The following is a 23,763-nucleotide window of genomic DNA, read 5'->3' on the forward strand; positions in this document are numbered from 1 at the left end:
CAAATATGTGATTATGGATATTTAAAATATACCATCCCTGTTTGCACTGCTAATTTTGTGTACAGACTCTAATGGATGTTGGAATTAAGCTTATTTAAGGGACATTATCAAGGCTCAGCACAGATAATATGCCTGCCAGTTCCATGTACAGTCTTAATGGATCCCTGAGAACTGTTGTAGCTATAATGGACATATGAAGTTCTCCCCATGTCCTTTTCCTGGACATGGCAAATTCAACCTGTTGAAGTTAAAGGAACCACATTTGTCAAGACTTGGTTGTATAAACAGGAACAATTGTACCACTCTGGCATGGTTGCAAGTCACATGGTAATTTTATCTTGCAATATGTTCTCAGGGCCACAAAACATTTCATGATTTCTGATTTTGCAAAGTTTGAAATAATATTTTTTTTTTGTCTCATGTGTGGTATTTTCCACGTGATTTTATTCACAATATGGCACATGTGTATTTATACAACTCTGCAGTCTGAATTTCACATCATGACATTTAAGGTGTACTCACACTAGGCGATCCGTACCGTGCCCAAGCACGTTTGACCCCCCCCCCCCCCCCCCCCAGTTCATTTGACTAGTGTGATCGCTCCGTACCGTTACCACGGTATGCTGAACCATGCCCGGGCACACTTGAAGAGGGAGGTGGGCTCGGGCATGGTTCAGTTGGACTTGGGCATAGTACGCATCAGTGTGAGCGCTAACCGTGCCCGAGCACGTAACTTGAACATGACGTTAAAGATATGACTCTCCCATTTAACTATATGGACAAAAGTATTTGGCCACACTTGTTTTTCAGGGTTTGGGCTAGGCCCCTTATCTCCAGTGAAGGGCATCTTAATGCTTCAGCATACCAAGACATTTTGGACAATGCTATGCTTCCAACTTTGTGGCAACAGTTTGGGGAAGGCCCTTTTCTATTCCAACATGACTGTGCCCCAGTGCACAAAGCAAGGACTATAAAGACATGGTTTGATGAGTTCGGTGTGGAAGAACTTGACTGGCCCGCACAGAGCCCTGACCTCAACCCCATCAAGCACCTTTGGGATGAACTGGAACGGAGATTGCGAGCCAGGCCTTCTCGTCCAACATCAGTGCCTGACCTCATAAATGCTCTACAGAATGAATGGGCAAAAATTCCCACAGAAACACTCCAAAATCTTGTGGAAGGCCTCCCAAGAAGAGTGGAAGCTGTTATAGCTGCAAAAGTGGGACCAACTCCATATTAAGTATATGTATTTGAATACAATGTCATTACAATGTAATGGTCAGGTGTCCAAATACTTTTGTCCATATAGTGTATATACGTTATAGCAACAGTTAGCTGGATATGTGTTAGTTACACGCCAAGTCATAATAAATCCTTTAAACCATCATTTGATTAACTAGCTGACTTCCTTAAATATAAGAAGCTGGCTACCTCCAAAATGGTCTTTGATTGGTTACTTCTGTAGATCTATACAGAAGTACTGAATTTTATTCACAAATTAAATTTCCAGTGAAAATACAAGCACCAATACTTGCAGGGTTCATAATCTAACTCCAGGAAAAACAAATGGAAATGTTGTAAAAATACTTTTCTTCTGTAAAAGTACAAATAATGTTTAAATAGTGCAAACTTAAGTCTTCAACTACAAAACATCAAAAAGGTATATAAACCCACCGCGACACTCTTTGTATATAGCTGGCAGGGCCATTTTTTAAAAATATTTCCTTGACGATGTTGTATCTGTGGTCCATTTTCTGGATCATTAGTCTGAATCCCTCCTTCTCAACAGTTCAGATTGGCAACATGTCTGGCTAAGCAAAATGCCACTGCCTCTGTCAGTTCGGTCCAGCGTTTACTTTTTTTTTTTAGTCAGAGTGCCACTGGCAAACATGTTGACAATACCCTTCTTAAAGGAGTTTGCTTAACGTTACTTCCTGCCACTTTCTCCTCAAGCAACTTCTAGCTTCCCTCATATTCTGACTGGTGTTTTTGCTTGAGGTGGTGCAACAAATTTGATGTGTTTCCACCCTTTGTTGATACGGGTTTTTGACACACTTTACAAATCACAGATGTTTGATTCACATCTGATCTTTTGTATCCAAACCACTTCCATATTATGGAGGAAGCTCCTTTTTTTGGGATTAATTACTCCTCCCATCTAGGGTTGGAACTCTGCCTTCCGCCATGCTTGTTCTCATTCTACGTTTGAGATGGTGAGATGCCCACTTTGCCCTGGGACAGTTCCTGTGGATAATGTAGATCCTAACATGCCCAAGAAAAGACATGTTGAGTATGTAAAACCTCTCACTTGGTGATAATCTGTCAAATCATCAGCATGTAGTCCCTTGCACAACATTTATTTCCTCATTAAAGGACCTTTACACTCAGATGCTGTGTTTGTTACTGAGGTGTGTGGCACACTTAGAGTTTTCAATTATTAACAGTAAGTAACTGTCTGCTTCATGAATAATGTATATACAGTAAACGTGTCGTTTTATAAATTTGAAACAAAAATATCAAAATAAGGACATTTCTATCTTTCCTGTCTTCAGACAGGGGATCTTCCATTTGTGTGTGGCTTAACCCTGTTAGTTTGTTCATGCTGGACACAATCCTTTTTTAAGGAAGAGGGACTTAAGTGATGAAGAAACGGTTCTCAAGTGTTGACCGACAGCCCAAGTTCACCAAAGATCAGGTCAGCTCTAGTTGTGAGAGTTACATCTATCCATCTTTTGTCTCCTGTGAACAGACTTCATAGAGGAACCATAATCCTGGTTAGGCCTGGCTAGTTAGACCAAATAAGGTCTATTAGAAACATGCTATTCTCACTGGTCATCCTGGGAAGTGTGACCGGGTAATATCCAGGACAGCTGATTCCATTTTAGGCTTATATAAGCTGAAATGCTTGTAATCAAGCAGTGCTAACACATGTGGCACAGCAAAAGCTGCCTTGAACAGATGGATTGCATTTATAAACTGGTGAACTGCCTGCTTCAGACACCTTAGAGACATCCTTTTAAAGCTGTCAGAATAAGGCAGCTGATAAATAAGGAGGCCTACAAGGGTCAATTGGGAGGTAAACTGAAGAACCAGACTTTCTGCTCACAAACATCAGTTTCACAGGAAGTCCAGAGTTGGGGACAATGCCCCGCAGAGGGTGGAGGTGCTTCAGTCCTAGGTCAGCCCAAGTCAGCCAATTGTATAACTAGACCATATTTAGAGCTAGCATCTCAACTATATATCTCACACAAACACAATGCAGAGGCAGATCACATTCATACAGTGATGAGTGGGAGATTCATGATAAATACACTGTTCACTACACTGCCAGCCACATCCTCAAAGCCTTGCAACTGATGAGTATAGGATAAAAAAACAGACACAGAGCGCTATAATCAACCTGCCACTATCCGTTAACCCTGGCCTGATTCACGGCCACACAGGGAAGGTACCCAGCCCATGGGCTACAACGCCTCACTGCACAGTCAAACAAGGAGTCGAGCACTGTCTGGAGGAGGCCAAACAGGGTCTGACGCAGAGTAGCATTTTTGTGAAGGGCCTCCTACGTTCCACCAATCAATAATGGCTCCCAGATGGATCAGGGCTTATGCACAGGGTGGTGCCAAGAGTGGCAGGAGACCTTGGGAAACTCTGTGAAGTACTGGGCTTATCACTCGGATTTTCTGGCTGCCACCCATCCTGCTGCAGATTACAAAAATGACAGCATGGCACACACACCACAAAGCCAGCTGCAATTGGGTTCCAAACTCTCCAATAACAGCAGCTCCAAACTGCACACATTTCAAGTCATAACAGTAAAGGAGATTGGATCCCAGTGGGAGTGGTTCTGTTGTGTGATCTCCTGCCAGATTAACCACACTGTTAAAAGGGAAATAGGCAGTAATAATAACACACACTGCATCTGTTCTAAATCTACTTTTCCCAAATTTCCAGCAAAGTACCCCTGGTCCTGCTGACTGACAAGATGAATGTATCTGCTTTAGTCCAGCTGTTGCTAAGGGTCCCCTTAACCTATTCTGCAGAGCTATAACTATAACTATCACTTCTTGGAATTTGCTTTACCCCCTTCTCTTTAGATTAGATTAGAGATTCCTTCAGAGTCTACTGAGGCCTTTTTATCACTACCTCTTACCCTCTGTTCTTGAATGATTCCTGCTTCCCTTCACTGTTCCTTCCCACTGCAGACTGGCAAATGAATTCAAGTAGTTCTTGGTTCTGAAAAGGTCAAGCTGAATTTTTAATAGACCCCAAAGATTCTCAGAGGACCCTACAGGAGAAATGTGGTGTCAATTCACAGGGAAAAGGCTGAGAATGAGATCTACAGATTCTGTTGGAGCAAATGAACAACCAGCCAACCCTGAATGTGACTCTACTAAACAAAGACCTTGGATAGCCCCTAGCTCTAACCAACACATGCAAAGCACTGAGAGTACTTGTGCTTCAACAGCATGTTTGGAGGTCTACTGTGCAGCAATCTCAATCAGGTAAAGGTGAGTGCTGAGTAGGGGGTTTCACATTGGTCACCAGGGAAAATAAGAAATGGCCTGCTTACCTGAGCTCAAAACACATTTCCTCATCCTGATGGAACAAAGTGTCAGCTTCCCACTTCTCCTCAGGACTCCACAGTTACAAATAATTAATTATTATAAACATTGAATATGTAGTTACTTGTTAACTTGTAAATACAATTATACTTAGAACCAAACTGAATAAATGTTCATTTCTGAATCATCTCCAGTTGACCTTCATTTTTTGTATTCTGTAATCTGAATGGACCTTCAGTAATCAAAACAGGCCATTTTAGTTTCAGATCCACTTTTTGAAATCTGGATCTTTGAAGTCCAGACCAAGAGTTAGATCACATCAGTCTTTCCTCCCATTAGGCTAATCACAAATTAAATCGCCACCGCCATTAATTGTGCAAGCATCACACAAAGCTCATATGTGATTATTTTTGATTGGGTTAACTCATTTTATGGAGTTCGGAATAATTTGCTGTTACACCTCAGTGCCTTCACTTCCATTCTATACAGTTCTGTAGTCCACAAAGCATAAGAACTCATTTACTCCACGCCAGCCAGCCAAGGTGTCACACAGCACAATTAATGACTTAAATATTTCAACATATGCAAAGTCATCCCATGGCTTGACTGAAATGCTTTGCAAACCTCATTAACTATTCCATTTCACGTCTAACATACTCCACAATGGTGCCTGACACAGATGACAAGTGGTACCTGTTTGTATCCGTTTTTTATATCTAAAATATACTCTCCTATTACCTACAGCAATATGGGTCTTCATAAACAAGACATATTCCATTTTAGACCAGTACACACACCACAGATGGATGTACCATAATAACAACAAGTCACTGTGCAAAACAACTCTCTCAAGTCAGAGCAGGGAGGCTGCTGATGAAAACCAGGGAAGCTCAAATACACTGGAGTGGAAGTGAAACTGGCTGGGGCCAGAGTTTACCCCCCAACTGATGTGACACTGAAGCAGATTAATGGACAACCACTCTACCCTGGACTATGAATCAAGCCTCATTTCACTAGTTTCCATCCAAAATGCTAGCAGCAGAAACCCTGGGCACTTAACCAGAACTGCTTCAGGGCAGTAACCATTGATAAAGGGATAAATTGTAAATATATGCTATGCAAGTCACACAATCTAACAGCAACTGATCAACACAAAAATCATTCAATGAGTATGGAGCAGGAGGCCAATGGAAATTGTAAATAATAATAATAACAATAACAATACCAAAACAACAATGACAACAACAATAATAATAACAATAAAACACAAATAATAATAATAATAATAATAACAATAATCTTCATCATCATCATCACTATCATCATAAACATTCAGGGCAATACTGATTATAATTAGGAAGGTAAAGAAATATTTATGCCTTCAGCCTGATTCGCAAAAATGTGTGCTGCATCGTACTCATAAGGCCGCCAAAACTGCTACAAACAAATTATTCTTATTAAATACTTATATTTCTGCATCACACTCACACGCAATCACACGCAATCTCCTATCCAGTGTCTGTAACCTGTAACTATGAAACTGGGGTACAGGGAAATACTCTCAAGGAAAGTACAACATTCTAGCAATTAATATCCTAAACATCTCTGCTGTTATGAGCCAAATGCTCTCTACACAAACTAAAAACCATATGCAGCAGTTTTAATTAAAACTTGTCAAGTCGTTTTTATGGCTGACCAGTAGGGGGATGGAGCTCTGTGGAATCCGGATGCGTGATTACAGCAGGGGTCCCTAACAACAAACCAGAGTAATGCTGGGAACTGTACACACGAAAGCCAGCATGTATTTTTTTTTAAGAATGGACTTCCATGACATGCATTTCAGGCCTGAACTGAACTACTCAGACTAAGTTTGAAAGGTTTCTGTTTGTCCCTCAGCAACAATCCATACGTACAGTCCATCCACACACAGACATTTAACTAAGAGAACAGGCACAGATTCAATACTACACATACCACCATCACAAACAATCCAATGGGTCATTTTTATTAGTTAGAATTTTTCACAAGAGAAAAGCAATGAGTCAAGAATATCCAGTTGATATCCATACTCATAAACAATGCTGCCAACCACTAATAAACATCTGCCACCAAAGTGAATTGATATGAAATGGTTGTTAATTTTTAAGGCAGCATGGCATACTGTTTACGTCACTGGATCTTGCCACCAGAAGGTTATAGGCAGGGTTGGGGTGTAACGGAATACATGTAATGGCATTATGTATTTAAAACACAAAATATGAGTAACTGTATACCGAGTTACCATTTAAATAAATTACAGTTACGTTTTAAAAAATATTTACACTACTGAAGGGATTACATTGGATTTTTTTCGTTTAACTTCATTTATTTTTTTCATTTAATGTTTATTCAGTTGGGAAATCTATCCGTTGACAGGCAACTCTGGGGTGTATCTCCCGCGCAGCCTACCTGACTCACAAGACAGTAGAATGGAGAGTGAGACAGAAAGCAACCAGCGCAAAGCATTTATGTCATGGAAATACCGGGAACATTTGACTTTCAAATTTGGCAAAGGTCGCAACGTAACAGTACTATGCAAGCTTTGTTTGCCAGTAACCAAACTGCTATCCACTTCAAAAGAGTCAACCTTTAACCTGAAGAAGTATCTTGAAGTAAGTTCTCTTTTTCATTATTTAAGCTGATATTGATCGCTAGCTAGCTATCTTACATAGATTGGCTGCACTGGATTAGCTATTCAGCTAGCTAAGTAGGCTAGTGTATAGTATTAAAGTTAACTAGGGAACGAGAAGATACAGTGACAAAACAAGTGAAATTTCTAGGGCTACCCCCGACCAAAGACTTTCCAAGTCAACTAATAGTCGTTAGTTCAAGCCATTAGTCGACTAGTTGTCGCACGTTTATGACATTAATTTAATTATTTAAATATATATATTTTTGGGGCATCAGAAAATGGTTTGAGTTCCAGGGTTGAGGAAGAATGTTATAAGTAATATTGTTAACACTGTGCTACGTTACAGAGAAATATAAAACCATAATAATGAGCCTTTAAAATATAAATTTTACAAGCGCACACACGAAGCGAGCCGTCTGTTAATGACAATGCTAACGGCAAAGCGGTAATGATTCTGAATGTGTCGGAACAACCAGCAAGGACACTGAACATTTTGTTCATTTATTTCAACACAGTATAACATAATACAACTCATGAACTTGTAACACCAACACAATAACTTATAAAACAAATTATAAATAAAAAACAGAACATGAAGTTAAACATGCAGTAAGCGAGGTAATTTAGCTTCCCCAGTCCCCACGAACACTTGGATAAGCCGAATAGTGCATATGACAATATATTTATCTAGCTGCATATAGTCTTAACTTTGCAATTTGTAAATGTTAATTAGGCCATTAATTATTTAGCATAATGGAATAACCCTTTTGTGCATACGGTCACACCGGTGAGATCAGCCGTTTAGCGAATATGCTAAAACCAGTGCAATTAGAACACTAGATTGGAAAAATTCTAGCTAATTTTAGCTTTGAGGAAACAGTGATTTAACATTAAAAAATATAGCAAATGCTTGACTATTAAGGGGGCAGCCCTAGTAATTTCACACAGTCAAAACTGCGATTACTCCAATAATTTTACACTACGCATATTATACATTAAATTGTTAAGCTACTCCTTTCTCACTCACAACGTATTTAGGGTGGCTCGTGCCTTTTCTAACCAATGTCTTCATGTAATGTACAGTTTTTGAATTAACATTTACAATTTTGAAGAAACTGAGATGAAATGCCCATAGACTTAACATGAGGGTACCAAAATGTTCACCAAAACAATGCTAAGTGAACATTCTAAAAACCAGTCAGAACTTTAGTTGGATGAACATTCTTTAAAAAATCTTTAAAAAATTAAAAACACAGTGTTTAGAAAGTAATCTAGAGTATTTAGACTGTCTTACTTACCTTGATTAATCTAACAGAATACATTACAAATTACATTTTAGGCTCATTTCCTCAGCAATTAAAGTAACAATAATGAGTATAATAATGCACTGCAATTATAAATCTCCTTTCAAGGACCTCAAAGAACTCTAAACCATCTTAACCACCACAAACAGCCACAACAAGCAATGTGACATGATGTACTGTTTTACATGACTTTTTATCAATTTTTATTCACTTCTGAAAAGTCAGAGAGACTGCTGTGGGCTATTTCTGTCTCCAAAAGGATAAAGTGAGAGAAACTATGATCTCCCAGTGCACTGCAGCACTGTGGGTAATATAAGTTGGTTTTGAGTGTCTCTACTTGCTGTGAAGGCTTGCCCCCTGGCTGTGACTGACTGCACTGTAAATAAGGAGACACACAACCAGCCAAGGAAGCTGGGCATATGTTTTATTGGTCCAGAGGCCCAGCGCTGCCCAGCTATTGGCCAGATCCAGCATATAGCCTGAGCCCAATGCCATCTTTACCAGTGCACAGCTTAGCTTAGCTAGGCTGATGTTGCACACATCCTGGATAAAGAGCGAGCCAGAGGGACAGCAATATTCCACCAGATATAAAATTGTGGATAAAATATGAAAGAAACATTTTAACATAATCCATCCAATCTACTGTACATTACCTTGGATTTTCAATATTTAAAATAATAAACAACAATTTCAATTCAGACCTCCAGTGTTTGTATAAGTGGACACAAAAATGTAGCTACAGCAATGAAATATTACGATCTTTGCAAGTGTCTATCAGCACAAATAAGGAAAAATCTCAAAAACCCAGTATGGATGTGGATAAATCAGATAGAAGACTATGGATAACCTTCCATTTATCTTAACCAGGGGTGTATTTTTGGTTGCTGTATCCATGCACACTATCAATGAAAATTTACTTAGTTAGAAAATGTACTTAAAAATCTTATCATAGTTGGTTAAGGTTTGCATTGTCAGCTCAAAATGTCCATATGAGAAATTCTGCATGAGCAGAAAGTGCATTCAGAATACACATCAATCGTTCAGTCATCTGTGATTTTTGAGACCAGAATAGTTTTATTAAAAAGGGTGTCAGATACAAAGCAGCATTAAACTGCACATTAGAGCTGAACCTCTGGTCAGTGGAGCCATTATAAAAATGGATAGATGAAATCAAGCATTTACACAAAGCATAAGATGGATTGTAAGCAATGGACAAGACTGTGTGCATTGTTGACACAAATTAGGCCAATCTGATCTCAACAAAGAAAGGCATGGGTGCATCTTCACCTTTGATAACATTTTCAATAAACAATGGAATTTTTACATCTCTGTTCACTCATTTCAATTAACAGCATTTCTCTAATCTGATTGTTCTTATGAACAGTTTGATGGTTTTAGATGACTGCCCCAGACAACTGAGCACAAAGAAAGGACAAAACACACATAGATAAAGACGTACTTACAGAAACAATTACCCTGTAAGTGGTTTTCTAATGGGGACCTCACGCAATTCTTCAGATATTTCACAAAGCAGAAGCAATCTAGGTTTAACCTCAGTGTTGTTCACTTCCAGGAACATATGGGGCTAGGGGGGAAAAAACTTCACAAATTGAAGCATTAATAATATCTTTACCATAAGTAAAAAATGCTGTAGTAACAAATCTTTAATGTAGCACATCTGTTAAGTTCTATATCTGTATTTCTGCCTCAGGTCAGCAGACTACCTTTATTTTCAGGGGTGGATTACACCAACAAACCTCTTCATGCGCTGAAATCTGAGCTTCATACAAAGCAAAGCAAACCATTTCACTGAAACAGACTGTTATGGGGAGTTTGAATTTTCATAGCATTCCTACAGATAGTCTGTGATCCCTAAGAAAGCCAATTACCACACGGTGTCCTTGAGGTACTCCTCAGCACCCCAGAACAACAGGATATCCAAAACTTCTCTCCTGCCTCATGCCTTCTATGCTAATTCCCCAACCAGTCTAAATAATGAGGTCAGATGCAGGTCAATAAGTAATAGTCAAAAATATTAATGCTGTCTGTGCTCGAAATCTTCTGGAGGCAGAGCAGGGACACATATGATCTTTGCTACTACTAGGAGAAAGCAAAGCCCATAGGGGCAGCTGGCTTACCGTGTACATTAAGAATGGCTGCCTTTGCTGCAACTCCAAACTGCAGAATGCCAATATCACAATGCCTGGCTGGGCTAACTGCTCTGCACATTTATATGCAATCAAAACCTCTAACTATACAGTGCAATCAGAAAGTATTCAGACCCCTTCACTTTTTTCACATTTTGGTATGTTGCAGCCTTATGCTAAAATCGTTTAAATTATTTTTTTTCCTCATCAGTCTACACTAAATACCCCATACTGACAAAGTGAAAACAGGATTTTAGAAATATTTGCAAATTTATTAAAAATAAGAAACTGAAATAGCACATTGACATAAGTATTCAGACCCTGTGCTATGACACTTGAAATTTAGCTCAGGTGCATCCCATTTCTCTTGATCATCTTCGAGATGTTTCTACACCTTGATTGGAGTCTACATGTGGTAAATTCCATTCATTGGACATGATTTGGAAAGGCACACACCTGTCTATATAAGGTCTCTCAGATGACAATGCATATCAGGGCAAAAACCAAGCCATGAGGTCGAAGGAATTGCCTGCAGAGCTCAGAGACAGGATTGTGTCGAGGCACGGATTTGAGGAAGGCTACAAAAAAAATTTCTGCTGCATTGAAGGTTCCCAAGAGCACAGTGGCCTCCATAATTCTTAAATAGAAGAAGTTTGGAACAACTAGTAGTCTTCCTAAAACTGGCCGCCCGGCCAAACTGAGCAATCAGGGGAGATTGGCCTTGGTAAGAGAGGTGACCAAGAACCTGATGGTCACTCTGGCTGAGCTCCAGAGATCCTGGGTGGAGATAGGAGAAATTCCAGAAGGACAACCATCACTGCAGCACTCCACCGTTCTGGGCTTTATGGCAGAGTGGCTAGACGGAAGCCTCTCTTCAGTAAAGGTGCATGAAAGCCCGCTTGGAGTTTGCAAAAAAGCACCTAAAAGACTCTCAGACTGTGAGAAACAAGATTCTCTGGTCTCTTGGCCTCAATTCTAAGCGTCATGTCTGGAGGAAACCAGGCACCGCTCATCACCTGCACAACACCATCCCTACGGTGAAGCATGGTGGCGGCAACATCCAGTTATGGCGGTGTTGTTCAGCAGCAGGGACTGGGAAACTGGTCAGGGTTGAGGGAAAGCTGAACGGAGCAAATTACAGAGATATCCTTAATGAAAACCTGCTCCAGAGTGCTCAGGACCTCAGACTGAGCTGAAGATGGACCTTCCAACAGGACAATGACCCTAAGCACACAGCCAAGACAATGTACGAGTGGCTTAGGGACAACTCTGTGAATGTCCTTGAGTGACCCAGCCAGAGCCCGGACTTGAACTCAATTGTACATCTCTGGAGAGACCTGAAAATGGCTGTCCACCAATGGTCCCCATCCAACCTGACAGAGGTTGAGAGGATCTGCAGAGAAGAATGGCAGAAAATCCCCAAAGCCAGGTGTGTAAAGCTTGTTGCATCGTATCCAAGAAGACTTGAGGCTGTAATCAATGCCAAAGGTGCTTCAACTAAGTACTGAGTTAAGGGTCTGAATACTTATGTCATGTGATATTTCAATTCTTGTTTTTAATAAATTTGCAAAAAATTCTAAAATTCTGTTTTTGCTTTGTCATTATGGGGTATTGAGTATAGATTGCTGAGGGAAAAAAATGAATTAAATTATTTTAGCATAAGGCTGTAACATAAGATGTGAAAAATGTGAAGGGGTCTGAATACTTTCTGAATGCACTGTATCTACTCCCACTCCCACAAAGGTCAGCAGAATTAATGACCTGACTCTATTTCTCTGAGAAGATTTTTTAGTAACATTTTTGTCCAACAATATCACATTCTTTGATGCAGTAAAGATGTAAGACAGATCATTTTGCATCAGTGAAACAGTAAAAAAAAAAAAACCTTGTTTTAAAAATGCTGACAACCACAGTCTAAGTTTACAAACCAGTGTAACAATCAAAGCCAGAAAGAAGCTGTATTACCATGCAATGGAGAATACAATCACTCCCTTTCACCATGAGAAATATACTATGCATGGGATATCCATTTATACAGGTGGATATTTACTGTGGCAATTGTGGGTTAAGTACCTTGCCCAAGGGTACAGCAGCAGTGCCACAACTGGGAACTGAACCGGCAACCTTTTGGTTACGAGTCCTGCTCCTTAACCACTATGCTACACTACCACCCTGTGATATATAACAAAAACACTAAGTCTGGACAGATACATAAAAACTCATGACAGTAAAATGAAGGGAACTTCCTTCAAATTCCTTAAAATGGTGTGAGGAAAAGGGGAATAGTATATTACAGGTAAAACATTAAATATTACAGTGTCTGGCTAAGTTTTAATATAGCATTGGACTGGTAAGTAAACTGGACTGGGAGGCTGAAGGCTGCAGGTTCAAACCCCGGCTAGGGCACTGCTGTGCTACCCTCGAACAAAGAAATTCACCTCAGCTCCTTCATTAAATATTCAACTGTATAAGTGGAAAACTTTTCAAATGTATGTTTTGTAAACCAATAAACTAAAACAGTAATAGTGACAACAACACTATATTATTGTTGTTGTTGTTGTTACAACTTTAATCAATTCCTTTCAAACATACTGGAAGTTAAGTTTGCACTAAAAGCCTCTTGAACAACCTGAAAGAATTGAAAGTCACTTTCACTGACGCATGGAGAGTCAGACACGTCCCTGTAATTTTGTTACTGTATCTTTTTTTTTTTTCAAATGGTCAAAGTAAGATTTAATTCTTCTGAAAGGCAGCTTACTCTTTACAGGGAAAAAAAGTCAACAATCGTACTCGCTGGAATGGAAACCGTGACCATAACGCTCCCTCTTTTTCCGACCTGACCCAGATATTAACCCCGTCCGCCAGATGCGGAAGCCTATAGGATTAGCGCGCTGCGCCAGCCAGCTGCGTTTTTTTTTTTTTTTTTAAGAAATGTCCTGGAACGACCTCTCTCCCCACTTCCCCTCGCTACACAGCCAGAGGATCGTGCTTTTTAAAGTGCGCTCGTTACAAAATATTAGTGAATTATCTTATTTCCAAAAGAGCACATTTACCCCGGCTCTACTACGATTTCAAGGATCAATAATTAAAAGATAAAACAGCGGTCTTATTCTGACTAATTTTCCGTGGCGCGCGCGTGCAACACTGCCTCCCTTGATGTCGCGGGCATTCTCTCAGTAGAAATTGCTTTTGGCAAACATAGAGTCATCTGATTAGAATTCTAAATCAGGCCGTTTCAGACATTTTGCCCAGGGGCTCGAATAGAGCTAAACAGGCCAGACTCGATGCATTTTCCCAGGCTTTTTTCTGTCATTGATGGGTTTCAAATCTAATATTGCACTTGTTGTTTGACAACAAGGCAAAAATAAGCCCATTTGAAACACAACTAGAGAAGTAGTTTAAACATATTTATGTGAGAACATCTGTAATGACACAGACTTGAATTAACGCTACAAGGTTTTAACCACCAATTAAAAATGCCAAAAAACTACAACATAAATTTGGATCCCTGTTTCCCAAATATTGAACTGCCAGTGCATTTGAGTACAAAATTACAAAGTTGAAGAGATTCAACAGCTCTCTAGGAAAACAAAATCAATACATAAGCACTAATAACAGCAGGGTTATACATTATGATTTAGGGTGGCTCAAAGGTTTATTTGAAATCCCACCAAATGGACAAGAAACTAGCAGGTGCACTTCCACTCTCCACTGCATCTTGGGTCATTCTGAGGCACTGATGAAATGTGCTATGCTAACCAGACAACATTTCAAAGCACTTCTACATACTTAACCACAAAACCACCTGTCTGCTCCTCTCTGAGACCACATATAGCTGCAACGAAGGACTGTAGAGTGAAATTTGACTCTCACCACCCCCCCCCCCCACCTCAAAACTGAGACCCAAGTTGAACTGCCAAATGGCCACAATGCTCATTTTCATTTTCAAACTATGACTACTAAGCACGTGTAAGATCAAAAAGGAAAGCACAGACTACAAACAGCTGATACAGCAATGGCAATGTCATGTGGACACATGCAATAATCATAAAAAATTAATAAAGTTAGCCATTCGTATTAACAGAAGTCACTCTTGGCTGTGCCAAAGGCAAAAGAGTGAGAGACTTCAGTGAGCACCAATAAAGGAGTGAGAACAGATGTAGAACTAGAGCAACATTAGGAGACCATCAACCTTCAGCAGAGAGCAGCACAGCGTGCCACTCCTCTTATGCTGCCCTTGCATGCCATTCCAGAAAAGAGGGATGGACCACATTTTTGACCTGGGAACTCATGATGGAAATGGGGCATACTGCACAGTTTTGGTCATGTCTTCTGGCTACTTACTGGCTCTCACCAGCATGGTCATACTGAAGTTATGCTATGGTTAGACTGCAAAACCACAGTCACATCCTTTTGAAGAGGATGACCATATATGAACATCAGTCTGGCAGAGTTGTGTGAAAAAGTATGTCTTTACAAAAGCCACGAATATGAGAGGTAAGTGTGAAAGCTTCTTTCCCTCAAAGAAAAACAGTTCCATTGCATTACCAAACAGTTTTGTTGTGAGCTTTAATGACATGTACCGGTAAACTACAGTACAGCCACACTTATCATGGCCATGTCATGTCCTGGGCTCAGTTGCATAAAGCAACTTCAGCTTCAGATCTTTGATATTAACACCATTTAAGATGCTGCAGTCATCTTAAGCCATCTTATTTATATATTAAAATAAATCCTTAGGTTTGCTTTGGATCCCATTTCAAGCCAATGCACTCAGCTGATTACACAAACAATACATTTCAGCCATCAAGCCAATAAAATTCTAGACACTATGGGAAAATTCCACTATTTTACACTCCACTGTAACTCGACATGTTTGTCCACCAACGCACGCAACAAGATATACGGTTATTGTGGACACTGATATGACATGTATGGAGGTGACAGGTACTCCTATCATAAAATTACAAATAAAGAGTACATTACACTACATTATTGTTGAGCATATAGTTTTATCCCCACGGCCACTGCTGCTTGTTTGTTTGTTTATGATAGTTATCATAAAGTATGCAAGTTTTTCTTCCTCGCGCCAATTTCTGACCAGAAGCTGGTCTGCAGAAAAATAATAATCGCAAAGCACAAGTTGAATGACTACGACTCGCCTTAGTTTCATCTCCACATAAATTCACGAATCACCATCTGATCTTTCATGAAGCTGGTTAACTCTTTGCAACAATGTAGCTATTGTTGCTATTGCATTCTTGTCATTAATCCAACATTCGTTTCTGTTTCCTAGCTCAAAGCAAGTTGCAAACTTCATTATTGACGCACAAATGCAACACGAAAACAAGAACACCCACTATCGTTAAATGTATTTACACACTGAGACGCCATAAGACATATTTCAGGCAAGTTTCAGAGGCCTAACTAGCCAAAATTTGCAAGAGATCAAAGGGGGAAAGAAAATAAACAAAACTGCAACGCTCTACCATTTTGATCCAAGGTTTTCTGGTGCGAAGGAGTCCCGTTTCCCCTCCCTTTGCATCGGGCTTTTCCTCTCCATGAAAATGTTTAACGTTATTTTTCACATTTCTTCTGTCTCTTCAATTAATTTCCCCAATCAATCCTTTTTCGCCATGTTGGCATTTGGAAAAAGGCAAAAATGCAGAGGCTGCCTTTGCAAAAGGAATTGGTGATTGGAGCACGGCGATCATATGGGCGTTTTGTCTGGAGCTTTAAAGGGACAGGAACGCTGTAGTCTACGGTGTTGAAAACCTAAAGAAAGCGTTCTTCATTGTCTTCTTTCCGTTTATAATTAATTGATGGGGAAGGCAGGAGGGCTCGAGTCTGGATGTGAGACGTTGTCCCTCAAGTACCTCCCTGAATGCATTCCAGAACACGCTTTGTCACGCCGCGCGCTCGCTCGAGCGTGTGCAAGGTCACTGAGTGCACACAGCCTGAATGGTCAGATGTGCTGATGAAATGCTCACGAAACTATCGAATACTCGGACAATGCAATGTCTCATATCCGACACTGCTGTAAGCGTGCGCCACACGCACAGTGCTTTACCCAATCAATCTGATCTACCTCATTAATTTAATTTAATGCAATTATTGCAGTACGTGGCTGCCTTCTTGAATTGCAGCGGCTCCTGGCTACAAGATCGAATAAAATGTATTCCAACATATAACTCTTGTACATTGTATAAGTAATGATTATACTTTTCCATTAGGTCTTTTGAAAAACAAAACAAACCAAACAAAAAAATCTATATTTGTATTTGATATGTGGTGAGATTAGACAAAATGTCTCAATAACAAAAACCACTGCCACAAAGATTATTCTCAAGTCTAAAATGAAATTTTAAACTAATCAACATTAAACCTGTGATGCCACATTATAAGCAATCAAGTGAAAAGGAAGTAGCTGGTGATTTGAAATCCTTATTTAAACATATTTGTCATGCAAAACAATCTTAACCAGTATGAGGGCAATAGGCAGTTTTAAATCAAAGTTTTAGCCTTGTTCTCAGCCTATTGCCAGCTCACAAACCCCTGCTATAGCTGCTAAATCCTCATTCCTTTGAGTTCAGTGTCAGATAGGGGTGGGGTTTCACTTACCTTAGGACTGCAGCCGCTATGCAGTGGTGAGCCCAGGTGGAATGGAGTCATGAGGGAGGCTTAGCATGTTAGAGACAAACACTGCCTGACTGAATCCCAAGGTCAATTCATCCAAGGTCATCACTGCACTGCCGTGGTGCTTGGAGGCAACAGTCATACTTCATTGCAGCATCATTTGGTCATACTGTCATGCACACTGATCCTAATAATGATTATATGATTTACTGCATAATAGCTGGTGCACATTCTCACCTGTAAGAGGCCAGGAAGTCACACAGTGCTTGCACTGCACTCCCATACTGATTGCTGTCCTTTTCTTGTTCAGATATTTCAGTCCTGCATTATGGTGTGGTGATATGCTAGGGTGATTACATATAACTTCAAGGTGTCCTCTTTTCCTGCAAGCATGGCAACCATTACAGAACCAAGTTGTCCAGCACCCACAGACCATGGAGTTGTCATGAAATGAGCCCACTGATGGGGGAGATATGTCCCTGTAGCCCACTGCTGACTATCTCCCTGATCACTTACAGGCTAATCCCCCCCTGAAGATCCACACATACCTCACTTTGTATGTATTTTGTATTTAATTTGGTCTTGAAATATTTTCCAGTAGTTTCAGTTGGTTATATGTGTATTATATATGTGTGTGTGTGTGTGTGTGTGTGTATGCAACAAGAACGTAGGGGTGCGGGGGGGTTGATTTAAGCAATAAAGAACAAAACGTGTCTGAACTCTCTACTGCATACTGAAAGTATGTACCTCATCATACTGCATACTGATGGCTGTAGTAGGCTACTACTGTAGTTAATATGTAGTACGTTTAATTAAGATTAGTTTGTGACGTGTTAACGGAAGTGGCAGCTCAATGTTAAACCACTGAAGAAGGCATTTCTACGCAACTGTTTACTGTCCGGGTCTGACCTGTCTTAACGCCACAGCTTCATCAGTTTCAGATTTTGTTGTGTAAAAATAAATAGCTATGTCTATGACTATGGGTTAGCCCTGCTGTTTTTGTCAACTAGCCAACTATTTGATGTAAACATTTAGATATCCATTTACATTAACGTTAGTACCCAGCAAGCTAACGCAACAGCTGACAGTAATTGGTCCCTGGTTGTCAGAATAGCTTACTGAGCTGTGATACTTTGAATGTTCAGGTTACAAATGCACATAATTTTGCCACCGGTATTACTAGCTAGCTGGCTGATACTACTTTACCTCAGCAATATGTCAGCGACAAAACAGTTGGCTAGCTAACGTTAGGTTGTTCATTAATGATCAGCAAAATAAGTAACAAGCTAATGTTATATATGAAAATTTACGACATACTCAAAGAAAGTCAAATCAAAGTAGCCTACTGTTCAGTAGTAGGCTATATTAATTTGATACCGAAAATAGTGTGTAGCGAGTAGCCCAGAATACTTCCTACGTCCTTGATTTGCAAAGGCGTTTACCTCGTGAACTCCATTTTTTTTTTAGCCCAATACTTTTTAAACGACTGTTGTAGCTAGCTGTGTCAACGACCGGGAGCTCTGAGTTATCTTTGGAAATAAAAACCTGTTAAATGGGTTTACTGTGCTTGCGGTCGTCGTTTTACATGAATTCAACATATCCATTAGATCGTTTTTTACTCCAAAAAACGATCTAATGTCTGTTTTTTTCTTTTCCCGGGGGGAGGGTCCATGTTTAAGGCTGAGGTTCGAGTTGATTGTTTTTGCATGTTTTTTGGTAATGATACACTCAGTAAAAGTGGTGCGCTCACAACACGTGACCAGGGAGAATGATATTCCGTTTCCAAATTAAACTTTTATTCTAAATTTAACGGTTGTTGTGACATGACTACAAATGTTTTACTCATTTAGAGGAATTAATTTATATAGGCCTACCACAGGCCAGTTTTATTGGGAAACTAGCAGTCATCTTTCCTTTCTGATCACAGAAAGGAAAGATGACTGCTGTTTCTGAGGAAGTCCCTAGCATGTAATCGAAGTGAGAAGAAGTGAATCTGGAGATAGAAGGGAACACACACACACACAACATACATGTAGGCACACAGTCCACATACTTACACAGGTGTATTGTACACACACACACACACACAGAGGTCATAAGATACACCACAGTACTACAGAAGTGATAAGATTGACAGCAGATTGACCATATACCTATAGAAATTATAGGATGGACAACAGGCTTCTAGTTGTGCCTGAGTAGATGATATCCCCACTACAACCAAAGAATACCACTGTTAACATACCAAAGAATAAACACCCTGAATTCCTGAAACCTTAACAAGTTTGTACTCCCAAACTGTGAGGAGAAATCAAAATTCCAAATAAACAACTGCCCACCTGGTACCTCTGGGGCTAAATTGAATCAACTGAGTCATGTGAAATGTCATTCAAATGAAAGCAGAAGGTATTTTTTGCTAATTTCCACTTGCTATCTCAACAATGATGTGATTAGTCATAATTGAGTGTATCTGATGTGTTGGCGTTGTAACTGAAATCACCGCCCTTAAAAGATTAACCAAAACAGGAAAGATATATTGCGTGTGGAACATACAAACTTGAAGCAGCAATGAAATTGTGCTATGACATCATGTCCAGACATTTGCCCAACAGCAACAGCATCACACTGTGACATCCTACTATCTGCCCAACAGAGAAAAATACAGCAGCACTTCTAAATGACCTTTTCCCAAATTCAGACAATCCCACACAAAAACAACTCAATGATTTTACATTTACATTTACATTTATTTATTTAGCAGATGCTTTTATCCAAAGCGACTTACAAAAGTGCATACAGCAAGTATAGCGACAGTACGGGGACAGGGTGTGTACAGTTCCACAATGAGACAGTTCTCAGCTGAGAGCAAGGTCTGTTTGAGGACACAGTACTATTAGATTTGTACAATTACAGTCTATAGGGCAACTAATACGATACACTTTCAAACGGCAAACTTCAACAACTTCAAACGGTCTTCAAATGATCACAGAAGCCATATACACTATATGGAAAAAAGTATTCGGATGCCTGACCATTACACCAACAGGGACTGTAATGACATTGTATTCAAATACATATACTTTAATATGGAGTTGGTCCCCCTTTTGCAGCTATAACAGCTTCCACTCTTCTTGGAAGGCTTTCCACAAGATTTTGGAGTGTTTCTGTGGGAATTTGTGCCCATTCATTCTGTAGAGCATTTATGAGGTCAGGCACTGATGTTGGATGAGAAGGCCTGGCTCGCAATCTCCGTTCCAGTTCATCCCAAAGGTGCTTGATGGGGTTGAGGTAAGGGCTCTCTGCGGACCAGTCAAGTTCTTCCACACCAAACTCATCAAACCATGTCTTTATAGTCCTTGCTTTGTGCACTGGGGCACAGTCATGCTGGAATAGAAAAGGGCCTTCCCCAAACTGTTGCCACAAAGCTGGAAGCATAGCATTGGCCAAAATGTCTTGGTATGCTGAAGCATTAAGATTGCCCTTCACTGTAGATAAGGGGCCTAGCTCAAACCCTGAAAAACAGGTGGGCCAAATACTTTTGTCCATATAGTGTATATGTCAATGAGCTTGGATCACAACATGCATTGAAAATGCATTATTACAAGGGACCATGCAAAATACTCCTTATGGAGTTAATTTACTCTGGAAATTGAATATTGGTCCTTGCAATCAAACTCACTTCAAAAATCACTTTATATTCCTGTAGACAAAATTTATCATTCAGAAAAAATGACAATCACACTGTACTACAATCATATTATTAGAATCATATCTGTCATCACAAGCATATCTGTTTTGATTAATCAAATTTCAGACTAAACTTTTTTTAATGAATGCTTGTGAAATATTGAAATGACCAATACCACGTTCAGTTTGTTATAATCAATTTTTAGTCAAAGTAATTAGAAAAGAATTCTTAATACATTGTTTATACTTTCTGTAGTCTGTGGTGACTCTCAGTGAAACTGAATGTACAGCTAATCACCTTTACCTGTGAATATAATAAAACTAGGATTTTTGTCTGTGACTGGCATGTGGATCAGCAGATCAAAAGTGGCCCCTTATTATTGAACAAACTTAATACATCACAATTTCAGATCAATCATATCGGATTATTATAAAATACTTTGCTAGACTGTTCATACAATAATATTACTATATAACTATATATGATACTGCATAATTAACTATATTGCTGATCCAAAAATATTAGCCCTGAAGGTTGAAAATTTAATATCAAACCCTGACATCTGCCACAACAAGTAATCATCATTATATTGACAAAAAGTGAAAAGGTTGGTATGCTAATGTCTGGGCAACATCAAAAGATTACAACAGGTCCAATAGACTGGGGCAAAGGTGGCTGCTTCAGGTGGTTTAGCTGCTAGCAACAGTCCATTTGAGTTTGAAGAGTAGCAATGGTCCATGTGGGCACAGCAGGGGATTTTCTATGCAGCGGCCTGTCTGAAAGCACTGCATTGAGGAAACGAACAGAGTAAGCATGAGCAAAGTGTGTGTCTCACCCCTCTATCTCATGAATAAGGGAGCAAAGGGAGTATGGACAAAGAGTTACATAAAGCATGTTGCACAAATGGAAACATACATGTAAAATATATCTCTCTCAACTATCATGAAGCACAAAATACCTTTATAACAGTTTAATAAACTGGTAATACCTATGTAAGTCACTGAGGGCTTTAAATGCCTAAAAAAGAATATGCAGTCCAAGCAGGCATCATAGTGTCACTGTGGTTATCTGCAAGCCTTACAAAAAGCTTTACAAATACCACTCTGTTGATTTCCAGGCCAGACATTGTGACTTCTGGCTTAGGGTGAATTTAGAGCCCATGTAAAGGTTCTGAGAATCACCACTGGTATTTTTATTTTGCTGTTTGAATTCTTCACAGTGTGGACGGGAGTAGCATGTTATACTACCTACTAGGCCTGCACAATATGAGGAAAATATGTGATGTGCAATAACATTGTTCAATATTCCGAAGATGATATGACTAAATCAATAAACAATGATTATGATGACTTTAAATAAACAAATATTGAAGTATGCATATTAGCTATACAGTTCCTATGTCTTTCTCCTTTAATAGGTACACTGCTAACATAGACCTCAAACATTGACTAGCCTATGCCCACTGCATAAGGAAATGAAATAAATTATTTCGAACATTGAACAAATTGCATATGAATACCCAACCAATTAAACAGAACATTAATTTAAATAAGACATTATAACTATAAGAAATTAAAGTTTAGTTTCCCCTGCTCCCGTTAAAATATTTTCTTCTAAACCAGAGGTGTCCAAATTCTTTTCTATGAAGGGCCAAAAATTAATCTGGATGGAGGGTCACGGGCCGAAAATAAATGTTGATGTTATGTGAAATTACATTGCATTAAAATGTATTATATTTTTTAGAAAATTAATATTCTAAATCTAAAATAAAATTTCAAAATAATAAAAACGTTACTCTTTAATCTGTTTAACAGTAATTTTATTAATTTGCAGAGATGATTGTCAAAAACCTAAAACATCCATAAAAAGAAAGACACCTTTCTGACAGAAAGTGCATGCAACTCAAGGTGCTTTAGAAAATTAGGTTGAAAACAACTGTATTGTCCACTTTTTTAATCAAGAGTGGAAATTTGACATTGACTTGAAAAATTGACAAAAATATACAGTTAAACATCATAGTGACAACACTGAATAACAAATAATCCAACAATATTGGATATTAAATTTAGATTGAGCAACATTTAAGTTACACATCATCACAAAATGCCCCCATATGATAGCTAATGAGCCACAATATCAAAAAGTATCAACGAAAATTAGCTTCTCATTCACAGGGTCACTTGGAACGATTTGGTAATTTAGTTTTATACAGTAACGTTGGCTAACTAATAACACCAACAACAGATTATTGGTTGGAAATACAACAGAATCTGCTAACCCGGGCTGCCAGGTTTGGCATAATTGTTTTGCCTAATTGGTAGTGACTTCGCACTGATTTGTGTGACTGAAATGGCAATAGTTTGGTTTCCTTACTGAGATCACGTTAACTTAACAAAATAAAGCATGCATTTTAGCCATCAATTTCAACACTCGTTCCTGCCCAGAAATAGCCATGGTTTGTTTCCATGGGTAGCAGTTTATTGTAAGTAAACATTTGGCAGAGTGTGGTGTTTTAGTGCTTTTTCCAAAGCAAACCTTGTTGGGAATCATTTTTGATGGCGTGTAACATGATTTCAGCTTTTTATGTGACGTCACTTGAAATCAGACTGGCAACCCTGTCGAGAAAAGGCCAATACGCCTTTTTCATGCAGCCAAACAGGGGGTAAACTTACTTCCGATCAACAACGGCTACCTTCGGCAAAGAAATGTGTGTCTCTCTGATGTTCTCCAGATCCAAATCTGCCAAAATTCC

At 39.3% G+C, this 23,763-nt stretch overlaps 1 protein-coding gene across 1 annotated transcript in view; it reads right to left on the reverse strand.

Moving 5' to 3' along the window:
- LOC118771260 (zinc finger and BTB domain-containing protein 47-like) overlaps positions 1 to 16,562 on the reverse strand; it is a 66,108-nt gene extending 49,546 nt beyond the window's left edge. The window contains exon 1 of the mRNA XM_036519202.1: positions 16,177 to 16,562. Coding sequence (XP_036375095.1) covers positions 16,177 to 16,179 — 3 coding nt within the window. The 5' untranslated portion in view covers positions 16,180 to 16,562. The remainder of the gene's footprint in view (positions 1 to 16,176) is intronic.
- Between the last annotated feature and the right edge of the window lie 7,201 nt (positions 16,563 to 23,763).

This window comes from Megalops cyprinoides, chromosome 24, assembly GCF_013368585.1.
Source record: "Megalops cyprinoides isolate fMegCyp1 chromosome 24, fMegCyp1.pri, whole genome shotgun sequence".
Taxonomy (NCBI): Eukaryota; Metazoa; Chordata; class Actinopteri; order Elopiformes; family Megalopidae; genus Megalops; species Megalops cyprinoides.